Source organism: Phyllobates terribilis, unplaced genomic scaffold (genome assembly GCF_046119375.1).
Source record: "Phyllobates terribilis strain yellow unplaced genomic scaffold, ASM4611937v1 Scaffold_5__5_contigs__length_657084704, whole genome shotgun sequence".
In the NCBI taxonomy this organism is placed as follows: domain Eukaryota; kingdom Metazoa; phylum Chordata; class Amphibia; order Anura; family Dendrobatidae; genus Phyllobates; species Phyllobates terribilis.
This window is the reverse complement of record NW_027362765.1, coordinates 518,306,850-518,326,368: the sequence shown is the minus strand read 5'-3', so window position 1 is coordinate 518,326,368 and position 19,519 is coordinate 518,306,850. Positions and strand designations below refer to the sequence as shown.

General features: G+C 41.8%; 1 protein-coding gene across 2 annotated transcripts in view; it reads right to left on the bottom strand.

Moving 5' to 3' along the window:
- Nucleotides 1-17,212, bottom strand: part of LOC141273618 (uncharacterized) — a 135,484-nt gene extending 118,272 nt beyond the window's left edge. For both annotated transcript variants that reach the window (XM_073685700.1, XM_073685701.1), the window contains exons 1-3: nucleotides 17,013-17,212; nucleotides 8,464-8,565; nucleotides 5,454-5,933 (exon numbers count right to left, since the gene is read on the bottom strand). In XM_073685700.1, coding sequence (XP_073541801.1) covers nucleotides 5,454-5,933; nucleotides 8,464-8,533 — 550 coding nt within the window. In that variant the 5' untranslated portion in view covers nucleotides 8,534-8,565; nucleotides 17,013-17,212. The remainder of the gene's footprint in view (nucleotides 1-5,453; nucleotides 5,934-8,463; nucleotides 8,566-17,012) is intronic.
- Nucleotides 17,213-19,519: the final 2,307 nt, after the last annotated feature.

The window sequence follows — 19,519 nt, the reverse complement described above, 5'->3', positions numbered from 1 at the left end:
GGGGGGGTGTCCATCCCGTCCCTTGCAGAGTGAAGAGTCGTCGGAAAACTGTTGATCCCAGGTTGTGTGGTGGACGGCAATCTGGGAGTAGGTATTTCGTCCCTAGGTTCGTCTCAGTTTCTCGTACCGGCGGAGGTGGTGGTGGGTACGAGAACTGAGAGGATATCTGTTCTTCTGGATAGTGGGGCCGGGGCTAATCTGGTTGATGCTCGGTTTGCCCGGGTTCAAGGTATGCGATTGAGTGAGTTGGCTAAACCCATCCCCATATTCTCGATCGATGCCAGGCCTCTCGGTCAGGGAAGTTTTTTGCAAGCTGTGCATGACGTAAAACTTCAAGTGGGGGCGATACATAAAGAACTGTTGTCTTGCTACGTGTTGGAGGGTCTTCCCACTCCTATAGTGTTGGGCCTTCCTTGGTTAACTAAGCATAACCCGGTTATTAATTGGCAAACCAGAGAGATAAGCCAATGGAGTAAATTCTGTAATAAAAACTGCATGAACACGGTCATCGGTGTGGTTACTCCTTGGGTCTTACCTCCATTTCTGGCGGACTTTGAGGATGTATTCTCGGAGAAAGGGTGTCAGGAACTACCTCCTCATCGCGAGTATGACTGTTCTGTAAAACTGCTCCCTGAGGCCAAGTTACCTAAAGCTAGGTTGTATAACCTTTCTGGTCCTGAGAGGCAGGCCATGAAGGATTATATTTCAGAAAGTCTGGCTAAGGGGCATATTAGACCTTCATCTTCACCGGTGGCTGCGGGGTTCTTCTTTGTTAAGAAGAAAGATGGAGGCCTACGCCCTTGCCTGGATTTCCGTGAACTTAATCGGATTACGGTCCGAGATCCGTATCCACTCCCACTTATTCCCGATCTCTTTAATCAGATCGTGGGCGCCAAATGGTTCTCTAAGTTGGATCTCAGGGGGGCGTACAATCTGATTAGGATGAAGGAGGGGGATGAGTGGAAGACGGCGTTTAACACTCCGGAGGGGCATTATGAGAACCTTGTCATGCCATTCGGTCTGACTAATGCCCCGGCGGTGTTCCAACACTTTGTTAATGACATTTTTCGCCGCCTGGTGGGACAGTTTGTTGTCATATATCTGGATGATATCTTAATTTACTCGCCGGATCTGGTGTCTCATCAGGAGCACGTTAGGCAGGTGTTACAGATCTTGCGGGATAATAAACTGTATGCCAAATGGGAAAAGTGTGTGTTCGCCGTACAGGAACTCCAGTTTTTAGGCTTCCTGGTTTCAGCGTCCGGTTTTCGTATGGACCCTGGGAAAGTGCGGGCAGTTCTTGAGTGGGATCGGCCAGAGAATCTTAAGGCACTACAACGTTTCCTGGGGTTTGCTAATTATTACCGGAAGTTCATTCGTAATTTCTCGTCCATGGTTAAGCCTCTCACAGACATGACTAAAAAGGGGACGGATTTTTCTAGGTGGTCTGACAAGGCTTGTCAAGCATTCTCCTGCTTGAAAAAATGTTTTGCCTCGGCACCCATACTCATTCAACCTGATGCGTCACAGCCATTCATTGTAGAGGTAGACGCTTCCGAGGTAGGGGTGGGAGCAGTATTGTCACAAGGTTCGTCCCCTGGTAAGTGGCATCCGTGCGCCTTTTTCTCTAAAAAATTGTCGTCCGCTGAGAGGAATTACGATGTCGGTAATAGGGAACTCTTGGCCATTAAGTTAGCTTTTGAGGAGTGGCGCCATTTTTTGGAGGGGGCAGTCCATCCGGTCACCGTCATCACCGATCACAAGAACCTGTTATATCTGGAGTCCGCGAAACGTCTGAATCCCAGACAAGCTAGGTGGTCATTGTTTTTTACCAGGTTTAATTTTGTCGTTACATATCATCCTGGGTCAAAAAATGTAAAGGCGGATGCCTTATCTCGCAGTTTCCCTGGGGCCGGGAATACGGACGACCCGATTCCTATCCTTCAGGAGGGGGTGGTGGTTTCGGCAGTATGCTCTGAGCTGGAGGAGGAGGTATTGGAGGCTCAGGGGGACGCCCCTGTTGGACCTCCGGGGAGACTGTTTGTTCCAGATCAGTTGCGACAAAAGGTGATCGAGGCACACCATAACTCAGTTTTGGCAGGACACCCGGGGAGTAAAGCAACTGTGGATCTCCTCTCGCGTCGGTTTTGGTGGCCTAACTTACATAAGGAGGTGGTAACTTTTGTCGCGTCCTGTGGGGTTTGTGCGCGCTCTAAGACCTCACATACCCGTCCGTCTGGGGCCCTCTTACCTTTGAAGATCCCGGAGCGTCCTTGGACTCATCTGTCTATGGACTTTATTACGGACCTCCCTCCGTCTTCGGGTAAAACGGTCATACTCGTTGTAGTGGACAGGTTCAGCAAGATGGCACATTTTATCGCTCTTCTGGCTCTCCCTAATGCTAAAACTCTTGCGCAGGTGTTCATTGGGGAGATTGTGAGGCTTCACGGGGTACCCTCCGATGTGGTGTCTGATCGGGGGTCTCAGTTTGTGTCCAAGTTCTGGAAGGCGTTTTGTGCACGGCGGGGATGCATTTGTCATTCTCATCGGCTTTTCACCCTCAGACCAATGGTCAGACGGAACGTATGAACCAGAGCTTGGAGACATATCTCCTGTGTTTTGTGTCAGAGAACCAGGAGGACTGGGCTTCTTTCTTACCTCTGGCAGAGTTTGCTCTTAATAATAGGCGGAGCGAGTCCACTGGTAAGTCCCCGTTTTTTGGGGCATATGGTTTTCACCCCCAGTTTTGTACTTTCAGTAGGGGGGGCTCTTCGGGGGTTCCTGAGGAGGAACGATTTTCCTCATCACTCGCTTCAGTATGGAGAGGGGTGCTGAAGAATCTGAATACTATGGGGAACCGATACAAACGTATGGCTGATAGGAGGAGAGTGTCTGGTCCGGACCTAAGTGTGAACGATCGGGTATGGTTGTCTACCAGGAATATTAAACTTAAGGTTCCCTCCTGGAAACTGGGTCCCAGGTTCATCGGGCCGTACAGAATCAGTTCTATTATTAATCCGGTGGCATTCCGTCTTGACCTCCCCCCTACGTTTAAAATTCACAACGTGTTCCACAGATTGTTGCTTAAGAGGTATGTGGCGCCGGTGGTACCGTCACCTTTACCTCCCCCTCCAGTGGTGGTCAATGGTAACTTGGAGTTCCAGGTATCAAGGGTCATCGATTCACGTTTTAATCGCCGGTCCCTTCAGTACCTGGTTCATTGGAAAGGGTATGGTCCTGAGGAGAGGATGTGGGTTCCTGCGTCGGATATTAACGCAGACCGATTAGTTCGGGCCTTCCACACGACTCACCCGGATAAACCTGGCCCTGAGGGTCCGGAGGCCCCTCGTAGAAGGGGGGGTACTGTCACGGGTGTGTCGCCACGAAGATCGTCACGATTACACAGCCTGACTTCTCACAGCTGACTTTTTGGTGCTTTGTGTTTTCGGCAGTGAGGGAGTTAATTCTCTCTCTCTCCGTGCTAGACGAGGTCCAGCCTCGCCCAGCTGCAATCAATGCTGCTGTAGTGAGTCTCCTTCAAATACCTGCTGGTCTGTTTGGGAAGTGTCGGTGAAAGCATTTCATACAGACTTACAGAGCGGATCGTGGTATTTGGAGTTTCTGAGATAAGTGTATTTGGAGTGTTTTTTCCCTTCCTCGCTTTATCATTTATCTCCTTTCCCGTTGGTGTTCCCTCTGTTGTAGTTGTGTAGTTTTTGTATGCAAGGTGGTTTTGGTTTTTCCCTTGTACTGTCTCGTTCGTCTAAGTACTGTGTGTGGGCATATTATTACTTGTCCTCTTTTGTTGTGATCGGGGTCCTTCTCAGGACTAGATTACTTAGGTGCAGGGATCCTCAGGAGGTAGGGGTTACGCTGGCGGCCTGGACCTCTGTACCTTTAACAGTACCTCCAGGTTGAGGGATTAGTCAGGGCCCCAGCTTAGGGTCAGCTTAGGCCCCCTACCTCCAGTATACAGAGACAGCGTGACACTGAGGTCCATTGTGCATAAAAGTCACCAAACACTCTGCTTATTCAGTAGCAGCAAAGTTTCAAAATTCCTCTTACATTAACATCTGCACAAAACTTATGCACTGGGAGTTTCATGGCATGGGTTTCCATGGCCGAGCAGTTGCATGCAAGCCTGACATCACCAAGCACAATGCCAAGCATCAGATGGGATGAAGTAAAGCACATGGCCACTGGACTCTAAAGCAGTAGAAACATGTTCTGTCAAGTTACGAAGCAACAACTCTCAGAATACTCTTACTACTGTTAAGGGAAAACAAAAGATAACATATAGCCCAGTCTATATGGTTGCAGGGATCCGTCCGCTCAGGGAAAATCAACAGGGTTCAGCAATTAGCCTATACTTTAAACACAGCTATGGAGCTCTTACCTCCAGGCACACAGAACACTGAATGATCCAGGAGGCTGTGTATTTATCCCCTGGACTCCAGGGGAAAAGCCTCCCAGCCACTCTACAGCTGTTCACTAAACCTAGCCCTTAAAATGGCCGAATAGTCCTTTCAACACTTAGTGTGCTGGAGGATTTTCCTAGGTTCACATCACTAAAGCTAATAACCTCAGTGACACATATCTCCCCTCCAGTACTTTGCCAGTGACTTTGTCACACACGGTACAAACGTATTTGACAGGTATATGCTGTTAAGCATTCTGAGCAAAACCTGTGTTAGGGGCACACTCAGATGTGTTTTCAAAACCCCTCTACATACAGTGACCTCACTTAATATTACACACAGTGTTCTCCTTTATTATAATATGCATAGACTGATGACTCTCTGTGTGGTTTGTATTTGGTTAGGGGCTCTGGTATGTATTAATTTGGGGGTCTAATGAATGGGAATCATATGTACTATTTGTGAGTAAAATGCCATATATGAAATGCATAAAGAGGAAGTGTACGGGAAATATTTTGTCACAATGGCCTTCTTTCTTTAGGGTGTCCCAGATGTCTTTCTACAAAGTGGCCAAGTATATAGTAGTTATATGTCAGATCACTTTGAAGCATGGCCTCATGCATGGCATGGTGGTTTAGTGTACAAATACAGTAAAAGCTATGGGAGCAATGTAATAATTAGATTGCTCACGTTGTTTTTTTTCCCCTCATCTATGCAGGTTGGTACAATACATTGAAGACATAAAAATCACAATAGCCAAGACCTTGGTTCTTCTCCATGCCCTCTCCTGGATAAGCTGTTCCTACTTTACAAGTGATTGTAGTAAGAATTTCAAAAGCTAGAATATTTTTGGATAAATATGATTTGTACAAAATGTTGCAACATTTCAAGTAGTTTTACTCTAGAAAATTGACAAAAACTGCTTGATAAATCGGCCTACGTCCTTTCCCCACAAACTAAAGCAGATATTGGGTTATATTTTGCTTGATCTTGTAACCTTTCTGTACACTCTGCACACATAGATACTGTACTCACCAGCATTTGGCCCCTTTTCATACTTCATTTTCCTTTCAAAGAGAGGGGTCTTCATCCTATTCTTCTTAATTGTTTGGATCAGTTTTGACAGCAGGTAACGATCGTTTATCACCAATGAGTAACCGTTCTTCGATATGGCCTCTGGATAAACCTGTGACTTATCAAATAAGAGAAACACGACCCGTTCCAAATAATCTGGTCTCAGGAGTAAATTCCGTAGGCTTGTAAACTTCTCATCTTTAAATACTGGTACAATGGTTGTTGGGATTATGGTGATGGGGTAACTCATAGCCTGAATAATATGATCACCTCCAATTATGTCTCTGGATCCATAGTAGCATTTATATCCTCTCTGCTCAAGAGGAGTTACAATACTCTTATAAAGGTGGATATCTACTCCTTTTTGTTTAATACTCTGCGGGCAAGGAGGTGACACGATGTAGGCATCATAGCAGTATAGAAGATGGAAAGTCACGTCATCTGTTAAAAGGAATTTAGAGTGTTACATAAAAACAAGGGAATAATATAGAGATAAAAGAGCAATAATAGTAAAACTATAATTAAAAAAAATAATAATTTTCCTGAGTTATTTAACAATATGCTATAGCAATATGCGCCTTGTGTTTCATTACTACATTTGACATCATAGGTTTAATTAAATACCAGGTCCTGAAGAAATGTCTGCCTGTTGGCTCCCCACTGGCTTCCCCTGCCACTTTACACAAATAGGGAGAAACCAATAAGTCATAATTCTTTGATTGATGGGGACTCTGGCATATCTGTATAGAGGCTATGCCTGCCGGTGTAGCATTTGGGGGCCACAGTGATGGTTGTCCCAGGCAAAAAATTCTGTAGGTGCGAAAAAAATTCACATCTGCCAACACTGTCAAAGTGATCGAAGGGCAAGCCCCTTCTCCAAGGCATCTTCACTGAGCAACCGGAAAGCTCCACTTTTTCTAGCAGCAGTAAGTGCCCAGCACCCATCAAGCAAGAGTAGCAGAGTGAGGCAATATATCGCTCATTGCTTGCAGCAATGCCTGTGCAGAGCACTGCACAGCAGCAGTCAACATGACTTTGTCATGATGCCACGTTATGCATTGGCAGAGACCAAGATGAAAAAGCTTTCATTATACTGGGAGATTTGTCATCTCAGTTGCTGCCTATGCAGAGTGCAGTAGCTGACAAACGTATCTTGTCTGCTATGCTCTGCATAGACAGTTACTGAGATGACAAAGACTGCACTGTGCTCTCCCACAACTTACAATCTCTCCTCTAACTCATAATTTTAGGAGAGGAGAGACAGCCCTACTGGGGAAACGGTCCCAAATTCAAAATAGGATCAGGGCTAAGGTTATAGTTAGAATTAGGGTTAGGGCTAGGAATAGGGTAAGGCTTAGGCCACGGCCCCACTATCAGTATTCGGTCAGTATTTGTTCTCAGGAATGGGAGACAAAACCAGGAGTGGGTGATAAATGCAGAATTGGTGACTTGTTTCTATTATGCCTTTTCTCTGATTGTTCCTCATGTGGTTTTGGCTCCCACTCCTGAGAAAAAATACTGACAGAATACTGATAGTGGGGTCATGGCCTTAGGACTATGTCTAGGGATATGGTTAGGATGAGGGCAAGGGTAATAAAAACATTACAAAAAAAGCCACAAAAATATTATAAATATAGCAATGTATAACTTTGACTTTATTTTATAGATTTTTTTGCCGAATTTCATCAAAAAACAGAACATTATTAAAGGGTCAAGAAACAAACTCAGTATTTTCATAAAACATATGTGCTTGGCATATAAAGAAGCAGTCAGTTTCAGCCAGAAAAGTGTTATCTGTGTGCAGTTCATTTTTTTTTTTACAGCAGCAGCTATTAATCACTTAAAAGACGATTTATAGTTTCTTATGTTAGAGAATTGCAATGTATCTGTAAAAACATAGTGTGGCTCCGTATGGTATCCATCCTAGAGATGTCGAAATAGGAGACATCATTGGATCCCCTGTATCACAACAGGGCAGACACTTGCTAGTTTTTAATAAGGTCAGTATCACAGCAGAAGGAATAATTGCTTCCCCAACAGAAAGAACAGAATGGTCGCACAGCAAATTCATTATCAAAATTATTGTTACATATCAGTGAAGCTTAAGGCTATAAATTTTATTCCACTTTGAAAAGAGGGTGCGTTAAAGGCGTTATGCAACTTCCAGTTTTGACTAAATCATTGGATTTGAAAGGATTTGCTCTTATGTGTATAGACAGCTTTAGGGCAGGTGCAGACAGTCGTATTTTTGCTCCTAGTGCGATCTGATAAAACATCGGATCGCACTCAGAACAATATTAGTCTATGTGGCCGTGCATATGTCCGATTTTTTTCTCACACTGGTGCATGTCCAATATTCGGATCGCACTCGACCATGCAAGTCACTGAGTCTGTGGAAACCATCAGGCTGCACTTGGATGACATCTAAGTGCAGTCCGAATTTCACAGACTGAAAGAATGGAGAAGATGGAGATTTTTTTTCCTCCATCTTCTCCTCATCTGAGAGAATTGGATTACACTATGATCACACTCTGATCAGAGTCAGAATTGCATAATTGACCTGAATCTCTGAGATGAGAGGATACATGGTCTTTGGCACCTAGCCTTAGAGGTATTGCTTTGATTGCAATAAAACTATTATCTCAAAGTAAAATTTTCTATCTTAAGTAGTTCCTCACATAATTGTTTTATCAGTTCTTTTGGTTACAGAATTTTAACAGAGTTTGCATGCATTTCATACATGTAATAGAATAGCAGCAAAGTCAGGGGTACTACGAATGGCTTTTTTAGTGAATATGATTTCCTCGAAGTAAAAAAGTAAATGATCTTATGATTGATTAAATGTAAAAATATATTAAAATGAAGATGTTTTCAGCCCTGTTGAATATTAGTGCCATCTTATGTTTGTACATAGAGATACAACTTGCTGTACACACACATACAGCTTCTGCTAGTTATATACGGTACATACCAGATTTTATTTTCTCACAATCTTGACAGATTTCTGCATCTTCGCTCATATCTTCACTCATGTCTGCCATTTGATCATCTGATGTAATCCAGCAAAACAAAACTAAAAGAGAAGTATACCACAAAAATATTAAATAACAAATAGATGAGTGTGGGTAACTCCTTATCAACATCCACCAAACATGTATGGCGCAAGTCATTAACAGGTGTATGGAGCGGGCTCAGGTGCTGAGCCTGCCTCATACCCGACAGGTAATGGTTGTGTCATACAGCCAGAACCTGCCTCTAACATCCACGTGTTGAGCGGAGCCCCGCCCACAATGGTTAACATGTTAAATGCCGCTGTCAATCTACAATAAGGCTAAGGTGGACACAGTGAAAAATAACCCATGTAGAAGGAGTGCACAGGAAAGGGTGTATAAATGTGTAATTGAAAGAAAAAGGCAAAGAAGATATACCCATAAAAATCCTGGCACATCCAAAAATGTAACTTTTATTATACAATCAAAGAAAATTAAACAACAAGGAAAAAATTAAATCATTTAAAAAAATAAAAAAGTTTCTATTTTAGCATATGATAAAGAATATGATCTCATAATCACTTACAGGGGCATTAAACAGTGTGGCGGCGTAGGATCTGTGTCATTCTATGTGCCTATCGGCACTCCCGAGACGTGATTGTGGGGCTTCAATGGGTTGCTATGACAGCCAGGGTGCTGTTGAAGGAATCTATGCCTGTCAACATGAAGCTCCTCTGAAACCCAGCCTGTGGCCAGGCTTTAAATAGGCCTTGATTTTTACTATATGTAACAATACTGTGGTATTGCTGTGTATTGTACAAGCAATCAGATAGTCGTAGGTTCGAGAAACAAGTACAGTGCAAAGTAAAAGAAAAGTTTTAAAAAATTATAACAGACAAAAAGTTAAAATCACCACCTTTTGCCCTCTTATCAATAAAGATAATAACAAAAATAAACATATGTGGTATTGTTGCATCCAGAAAAATCCAATCTATCAAAATATAAAAATAATTAACACAAATTAGTAAATACCATAACGGTATGTGCGCACGGTCAGTAAACGCTGCGGATTGGACTCAACGCACTTGCACTGTGTGCAAACTGCAGCATTCTACACTACAAGCAAAGTGACCGTGATTTCAAGAAATCCCATGCACACTATGCGTCTCCGTGCACCTGCAGATCACCAGCGGAGACGGACATGCAGGGCGTCTTTACAGACCACACATGTCAATTTCTCTTGCGGAGATGCTAGTCTCCGCTAAATAAATTAGATCAATACAATGTACAGTACAGACCAAAAGTTTGGACACACCTTCTCATTTAAAGATTTTTCTGTATTTTCATGACTTTGAAAATTGTACATTCACACTGAAGGCATCAAAACTATGAATTACCACATGTGGAATTATATACTTAACAAAAAAGTATGAAACAACTGAAAATATGTCTTATATTCTAGGTTCTTCAAAGTAGCCACCTTTTGCTTTCATGACTGCTTTGCACACTCTTGGCATTCTCTTGATGAGCTTCCAGAGGTAGTCACCGGAAATGGTTTTCACTTCACAGGTGTGCCCTGTCAGGTTTAATAAGTGGGATTTCTTGCCTTATAAATGGGGTTGGGACCATCAGTTGTGTTGTGCAGAAGTCAGGTGGATACACAGCTGATAGTCCTACTGAATAGACTGTTAGAATTTGTATTATGGCAAGAAAAAAGCTGCTAAGTAAAGAAAAACGAGTGGCCATCATTACTTTAAGAAATGAAGGTCAGTCAGACCGAAAAATTGGGCAAACTTTGAAAGTGTCCCCAAGTGCAGTTGCAAAAACCATCAAGTGCTACAAAGAAACTAGCTCATATGAGGACCGCCCCAGGAAAGGAAGACCAAGATTCACCTCTGCTTCTGAGGATAAGTTTATCCGAGTCACCAGCCTCAGAAATCGCAGGTTAACAGCAGCTCAGATTAGAGACCAGGTCAATGCCACACAGAGTTCTAGCAGCAGACACATCTCTACAACAACTGTTAAGAGGAGACTTTGTGCAGCAGGCCTTCATGGTAAAATAGCTGCTAGGAAACCACTGCTAAGGACAGGCAACAAGCAGAAGAGACTTTTTTAGGCTAAAGAACACAAGGAATGGACATTAGACCAGTGGAAATCTGTGCTTTGGTCTGATGAGTCCAAATTTGAGATCTTTGGTTCCAACCACCGTGTCTTTGTGCGACGCAGAAAAGGTAAATGGATGGACTCTACATGCCTGGTTCCCACTGTGAAGCATGGAGGACGAGGTGTGATGGTGTGGGGGTGCTTTGCTGCTGACACTGTTGGGGATTTATTCAAAATTGAAGGCATACTGAACCAGCATGGCTACCACAGCATCTTGCAGCGGCATGCTATTCCATTCGGTTTGCGTTTAGTTGGACCATCATTTATTTTTCAACAGGACAATGACCCCAAACACACCTCCAGGCTGTGTAAGGGCTATTTGACCAAGAAGGAGAGTGATGGGGTGCTACGCCAGATGACCTGGCCTCCACAGTCACCAGACCTGAACCCAATCGAGATGGTTTTGGGTGAGCTGGACCGCAGAGTGAAGGCAAAAGGGCCAACAAGTGCTAAGCATCTCTGGGAATTCCTTCAAGATTGTTGGAAGACCATATCTGTTGACTACCTCTTGAAGCTCATCAAGAGAATGCCAAGAGTGTGCAAAGCAGTCATCAAAGCAAAAGGTGGCTACTTTGAAGAACCTAGAATATAAGACATATTTTCAGTTGTTTCACACTTTTTTATTAAGTATATAATTCCACATGTGATAATTCATAGTTTTGATGCCTTCACTGTGAATGTACAATTTTCATAGTCATGAAAATACAGAAAAATCTTTAAATGAGAAGGTGTGTCCAAACCTTTCGTCTGTACAGTATAGGATGCGATGAATGTGCATGGTTCAATGAACACATTAGGATTCACCTGCGTGCAACGCTTTGGACGCAGCATAAAGTTTTGGTTTTTCTATTCCAAAATGGTATCTTTAAAAATGTCCTCACAGAGTTCTATTGGCCAAAAATTAAAAACATTATGGGTCTCGGAAAATGGAAACACAATAAAAATACAACTTTTTTTTTTTTTTTTTTTTTTAAAAATTCAGATTTTTTTTTCATCACTAAAATAATTTTTTTTTTACAAGTTTGGAATTGCCATCATCATAGTGATGAGAAGACTCATATTACCAGCCCATTTTTACCATACAATGTACACATAAAAACAATTCCCAAACAATGTCAGAATTGCAGGGTTTTTTTCGCAATTTCACCACATTTGGAATTTTTTCTCATTTTCAAGTCCACTATGTGGTAAATTGAATTCAAATGTACAACTCGTCCTGCAAAAAACAAGCCCTCATTTTTCTATGTGGACAGAAAAGTAAAAAAGTTATGGCTTATGGAGAGAAAAAAAACGAAAATAAAAAAATGGAAGTTGGCCATGTTGGGAAAGGGTTAAACTTCTTAATTTAAAAGGACATTTCCTCATGTGATGGCATTTCGCTAAGATAGTTCATCACTCTTTAAATGTTGAGAGGAGGAGAAAACTACTGGGACCCCCACTATTTCTGAATATGAATGCACCACATCCTTTTGTGAAAGAGAAACCACCTTTAATAAATAAAAAATCTCAAAAGATACAATTAATAATAAACTTAGTGTTGCTCCATACATTAAAGGGGTATACCCATCTCAAACAGGATGCACAGCCCCACTGTTAGGGCTTGCTCATACTTTTATGTAGTCTGTTCACTTTGGTTTATTACCACATAGGATAGATGTTACATCACACAGAATATTCCATTAGAAAAATAAGATTCATAATATACAGAACAGAGATGGGAGTTTGTTGGCATTCTGCTTTAGTCGAGGTATCTATTGGACACAACTGACGTTCTGGTTCTGAAGTAGAGAAGTTCTAGAAATATTCTTAAAAAAAATGATCTGGCAAAGGCAAATGTTTTTTTGTGTAGTTCTTTTACTTGTCACATGCATTTAAAGGGAACCCAAATGTTCCCAAATACTATTAAACCTGCAAATATGGGGTTATCTGGTACCAGATATGAGGTTATCTGAGGTATGTAACAGTCACCGCTCAGTACATAGTGAGCAACAGCTGTAACCGCACCCCGGCACTAACTGACAGCCGGCATTACACTGATGCACTGCAGAGTCGGCTGTTAGTCAGTGCCGGGGTGTGTTTACAGCCGCCACTCACTAGACATCGAGCGGTCACTGATGCCACGCCGCTGCGCCTCTATGGCCACGGCCCTACTATCAGTATTTGGTCAGTATTCGGTCAGTATTTTTCTCAGGAGTGGGAGCGAAAACCAGAACTGGGTGATAAATGCAGAATTGGTGACTTGTTTCTATTATACCTTTTCTCTGATTGTTCCCCACCTCGCGTTAGGCCACGGCCCCACTATCAGTATTTAGTCAGTATTTTTTCTCAGGAGTGGGAGCCAAAACCAGGTGAGGAACAATCAGAGAAAAGGTATAATAGAAACAAGTCACCAATTCTGTATTTATCACCTACTCCCGGTTTTTGCTCCCAATACTGACCAAACACAGATAGTGGGGCCGTGGCCTAAGACTGAAAGTCAGAGGCTGCCGGGAAGAATAAAGTTCATTCTCTCCTCATAGCCAGGCTTTCGGTGCAGCAGCCACACGGTTTTAGAATATAATTAACCTGCAGATTAAGCCAATATCTGCAGGTTAATAGCATTTTTTGATGTGACAGGTTCCCTTTAAGCAACCAAACAAGCACTGTGGCCCTATGTTCAAATCGTCACAGATATAACATGGGTTCTCAGTATCTTTCTCTAACTTAAAAACATGCTGATAGGGTTTATGCACTGGGCACTTGCTGGATCAGAAATGGGTTCTGAGTCATCAGTGGATTCTGTGGTCTCCCATTCTGGTCCAGCCAGGGCTGATGCTGCACAGCATCACCATCAGTCTCAACACCTAGCCAATGCACGAGAGGTACAAGTGGTATCTTGTGTATTTGTGCCTAGCAATATGAAGCACAGGTTGCGGAGAGAGACTAGGCTACTGCAGCCTAAGTCCGAGAGGTGCCGCACTGAGCATGCCCGTAACCTGGCGGCTCGTGATTGGTGGTTTGGCAACCACCTGACCAGGTGACCTGGCACCGCCTGATTGGTCCACGGGTGGCGTCACCAATGGTGCGACGGTGGGCAGGGCTTAGTCTTTAAAAGTCCCGCCCACAAACATGGCGGCGCGCTCTGATCATTTGAGCTGGTTGTTTGTGGTGTGCACGCTTTCCTCTTGAGCTCCTCAAAGAGCCATATCTGTATGCAGGCAGGTAGCTTAGGCTGACAGTTCGGCTCTGACCAGGGGGTTCGCCTTACACCCCGAGCCGTCTGCAGACGCCGTACTCCCAGTACCGCCTGTGAGCCATATAGAGCGGGTCTGCTCAGTCCGGTAGCACGCTGGCTGAGTGCACGAATACCCGGCAGGAATCACACCCACACACTAGCGCCAACTCCTATAGCGTAGCGCCTGTATCGAAGACAGGGCTACTGCTTCTTCCCCGGTCACACGTCTCCCTGCGGTTCATGGAGATTGTGTTAACCGTTATACCCGCACACTAGCGCCAACTCCTATAGCGTAGCGCCTGTATCGAAGACAGGGCTACTGCTTCTTCCCTGGTCACACGTCTCCCTGCGGTTCTTGGAGATTGTGTGAACCGTTATACCCGTTCCGTGTGCAGTAACACGGAGGGGTTAGGCAGTTTGAAGGTGCGTCTCCGGACGCTCATCTTCCGTGCAGTTAACGGAGATAGAGCATACCGCTATACCCGTTTCCGTGTGTTGTTAACACAGAAGGGTTATCATTTTAGTTGGTTACTTCCCTTTCCACCCGGGAAGTGTTCGGCAGCAGTCCACCAGGCTGCATCACGGACCCCGGGGTCGGTTGCGTTCCTATTTAATAAGTTGTTTGCAACCGTCCCCTTAACAATAGGTTACATGACATTCAAGGAAATACTATATTTTTTTGTTAGATCACATTTTTAACTGGAATCATTTTAAACAATGTTTCTTTGACAATTTTAATATATACTTGTTATGGCGGATTTTATTTTTGCCATCAGCAGTGAATTTTTGTAGCATACAGCTGACAGGGTGCTGCTTCGGCAATGCCTACAATGCACCCCCTTTGATGCAGCCGTCAAAAGAGACCAAGTAACTAAGGGGTTAAATATAGTGAGGAAACTTCCTCTTTCAACTCATCCTCATCCTCCCTTCCCTTGAGATGTGATAGACTTGCCATGACATCCAGGGGCCCAACAAAGTTTTATTCATACTTGATCATTAGACTGTAAAGATTAATAAATTGCCAGGCAGAAAAACAGTCAGGCAATAATAGACTGTAATATAAGAGATCACACATTAAAGTCACACAATGAATCCAAAAAATAAAGTTTATAAAAAACATTCAGTAAAAAAACATACAAATCCATTTTATCAATACAAAGTTGCATATAGTGCAAAAATAGTGCACATACACATTTTTGTTATTGTTTCATTTGTAATGACATTCAAAAATGTATCTATATCATATAAAAGCAAATACATATAAAGTATGTGTGTATATACAGTGAATGAGATAAAAACAAAATATGGCAAAATAGTTTTTTTTCCCATTAGCTCCGAATTAAACAAAAAAGAAAAGTTAATGAAAAAGTTAGTTATATATGCCTCAAAATGGTAGAGTTAGAAAATGTAACTCATTCTGAAAATAACAATTACTTAAAAAGTTTAACAGAATAGCAAAATAAGTTAAGGCTCTTGTAATATGGTGATGTGGTTTTCTATTTCTATAGGATGTACAATAAAAAATTACAGTGGGTATGGGAAGTATTCAGACTCCTTTAAATTTTTCACTCTTTGTTTCATTGCAGCCATTTAGTAAATTCTTAAAAGTTAATTTTTTTTCTCATTAAAGTACACTCTGCACCCCATCTTGACTGAAAAAAAACAGAAAAGTAGAAAATTTTGCAATTTTATTAATAAAGAAAAACTGAATCGTTGGAGAAGAGCCTTAGTGAGAGAGGTAAAGAAGAACCCCAAGATCACTGTGGCTGAGCTCCAGAGATGCAGTAGGGGGATGGGAGAAAGTTCCACAAAGTCAACTATCACTGCAGCCCTCCACCAGTTGGGTCTTTATGACAGAGTGGCCCGACAGAAGCCTCTCCTCAGTGCAAGACATATGAAAGCCCGCATTGAGTTTGCTCAAAAACACATGAAGGACTCCCAGACTATGAGAAATAAGATTCTCGTCTGATGAGACGAAGATAGAACTTTTTGGTGATAATTCTAAGCGGTATGTGTGGAGAAAACCAGGCACTGCTCATCACCTGCCAATACAATCCCAACAGTGAAACATGGTGGTGGCAGCATCATGCTATGGGGTGTTTTTCAGCTGCAGGGACAGGACAACTGGTTGCAATTGAAGAAAACATGAATGCAGCCAAGTACAGAGATATCCTGGATGAAAACCTCTTCCAGAGTGCTCTGGACCTCAGACTTGGCCGAAGGTTCACCTTCCAACAAGACAATGACCCTAAGCACACAGCTAAAATAACAAAGGAGTGGCTTCAGAACAACTCTGTGACCATTTTTGACTGGCCCAGCCAGAGCCCTGACCTAAACCCAATTGAGAATCTCTGGAGAGAACTGAAAATGGCTGTCCACCAACGTTCACCATCCAACCTGATGGAACTGGAGAGGATCTGCAAGGAAGAATGAATGAGGATCCCCAAATCCAGGTGTGAAAAACTTGTTGCATCATTCCCAAGAAGACTCATGGCGGTACTACCTCAAAAGGATGCTTCTACTCAATACTGAGCAAAGGGTATGAATATTTATGACCATGTGATATTTAAATTTTTCTTTTTTAATAAATTTGCAAAAATTTCTACATTTCTGTTTTTTTCAGTCAAGATGGGGTACAGAGTGTACATTAATGAGAAAAAAATGAACTTTTTAGAATTTATCAAATGGTTGCAATGAAACAAAGAGTGAAAAATTTAAAAATATCTGAATACTTTCCGTACCCACTGTATATTGTGGTACCGTATTTATTAATTTGTAAACCTGCCTGAAGAAGGAGTTACTCTGCTCTGAAAGCTTGCAAATATATTTTTTCTGGTTAGCCAATAAAAAGGTATCACTCTGAGAATACTTTTGTCATTTTTGGGCATAAAAGTATTTACATCGATATTTCTATGAGGATATTTCCAATGTGCAAAAGTACTAAAATGTACAAAAAACTACACATTTGTAATTGGTGTAAACGTTAAGGCCTATAGAATAAAACTAAAATGAAAAAATTACTTTCTAAGAATTTATGTTTAAAGAAAATTTGAATGACAGTCTAAGGACTGAGGTTGCATTTGTTATAATAGAGGATTCAGGCAAGTATAGTATATTTACTGTATACACATAGAGAAACACAGTCTTACTTACATTTTTTTTGCTAATACATCGTTTTGCTGTGGTTCTCCTGCATGTTTTCTTGAGAATTGTAGATATGATGGTAGATGCTGTATGGTTATTACTGTCCTGTGTAATCATGTGCTCTCACAGAAATTCCCAAAACTTTACAAAATTGAAACAAGAAGAGTGCATAATTGCAACAGAGGTGTTGAAATCATAACAGGAAGAAGCAGTAAGAATATTATACAAACTAACACGCAATCAGATGGAATTCTGAGAATTTACATAGTTTTACTGTGGTCAAGCGGGGATTGAACTTGGTAAGCATGGGGTAAAGCAGAAGTGGTCATGAACTGGTACTTAAGCAACATTTACAGGCAAGTGATAATATACTGTTATACAAAGAAGTTTAGCTCAGAGTTTTTACAATTCTTATATTTTCTATCCTAAACAAGTGGCAGTGGCAAAGTTAGAAAAAACTAATAGAAAGATATACTCGGTATAAAAAGTACTAATAATGCACCAGCATAATAACAAGGTATCTACTGGAGATGAGCAAATATATTGAGTGGAATCGAATTCTGCTTGAGTTTTCCAAAAATACGGATTTGCCAAACTGCAGATGTTTTTGTAACTCGCTTTCACACGGCTTTAGGTAAATAGCGGTCGGTGACCACCATTTTTCTAAACCATAAAGGGTATTGATGAGCGAGTAATAAAATGCTTGGGTCAAGCAAATCGTAATGCTCGGTGCTCGACCTGAGTAATGAGCTCAATGTAAGTCAATGGGAAACTCAAGCATTTCTCCGGCGGCCCCCTTGAGGTCTGGATGTGGCCTAAAAATTGGTCAAATCAATATAAACAGTGCTCAAATGACATGGGAAAAGCATGGAGAAGCACTCTGGAAGCATCTCTGACTCCCAGGCCACTGCTGTGAATAATGTTGTCAGAGTATTACGCCACTTTTACGGACTCACAATAAAACATACAAAAACAAAGCAAAAATGGATTTTTCTGGAAAAAATATTAAGAAACATTCTTTCCAGGGTAATGACTTATATATAAGGCAAAATAAATAACCAAAAACAAAAATGCTCCTCCACACCTTGGGCTATGCTGACAAGTAGAGCTTTTGATGCGTTTTTGCATTTTTGCATTTCTTTCAACGGTGAAAAATACATTCACCTGTAAATGTCATTTTAATATTTTACAGCCTTATCTGGCCATGTGGTGTGTGAGACATGATCAGACATGTTCAAAATAAACACTCATTTCCAGCTGATGATACCATCTAGCACCTGTCCCTATTTTAAAAGAAGCTAACAGAGTTATCAATAGGGAATAGATTTTTTTTCAGCACGGAGTATAATGCAATGATCCCTGATTAGATGCCTGTAAGACGCTATCCCAACTGCTATAGGTCACCCATACACGAATCTCAGATAAGAGAGGTAATATAGTATAATAGAAAATAAAAATTAACCAGCTCCGAAGAGTTTTTTTGGTACGCTGCACCACCAAACTGGGAAGGAACGCAAGCAACCCTGTCTGCTTTTATCAATTTCTAATTGCTGATCACCGTTAAAAATGATAAATCGGTCAATGAATGCATGGAAGAAATCTATCAAGTTATGGATTGTTGTAGGGATGTATGCGACTAGAATGAACACTCATTTCCAGCTGATAATACATTCTAGCACCTGTCCCTATTTTAAAAGCAGCTAACAGCGTTATCAATAGGGAATAGATTTTTTTTTCAGCACGGAGTAAAATACAATAATCCCTGACTAGATGCCTGTAAGACGCTATACCTACTGCTATAGGTCACCCATACATGAATCTCAGATAAGAGAGGTAATATTGTACAATAAAAAATAGATTTTAACCAGCCCCAAAAAGGATTTTTTGGACGTGGCAGCACCAAACTATGAAGGGACGCAACCAACCCTGCCTGCTTTCATGAATTTATGAGTAAAGATCACCATTAAAAAATATGAATCGGTCAATGAGTGCATGGAACATATCAATCAAGTAATGCACTGTGGAAGAGATGTTTTCGACAACAATGAACAACACTCATCTCCAGCTGATGATACCTTGCACCTAAGGTACCTACTAGTACTAAAATTTAAGAAGGGCATGGATGCCTTTCTTGAAAAGTATAATATTACAGGTTATATATACTAGATTCCTTGATAGGGCGTTGATCCAGGCAACTAGTCTGATTGCCGTATGGAGTCAGGAAGGAATTTTTTTCCCCAATGTGGAGCTTAGTGTTTGCCATATGGGTTTTTTTGCCTTCCTCTGGATCAACATGTTAGGCTATGGGTTGAACTAGATGGACTTATTCTTCCTTCAACCTTAAAAACTTTGTTACTATGTTACTATGTTACCGGTCCCTATTGTAAATGCAGCTAAAAGCGGTATCAATAGGGAATAGATTTTTCTTTTTTTTGCAGAAGCCGCAGCAGTACGCAGTATAAGGCAATAATACCTGGCTGGATTTGTGTAATACACTATCCATACTGCGATAGTTC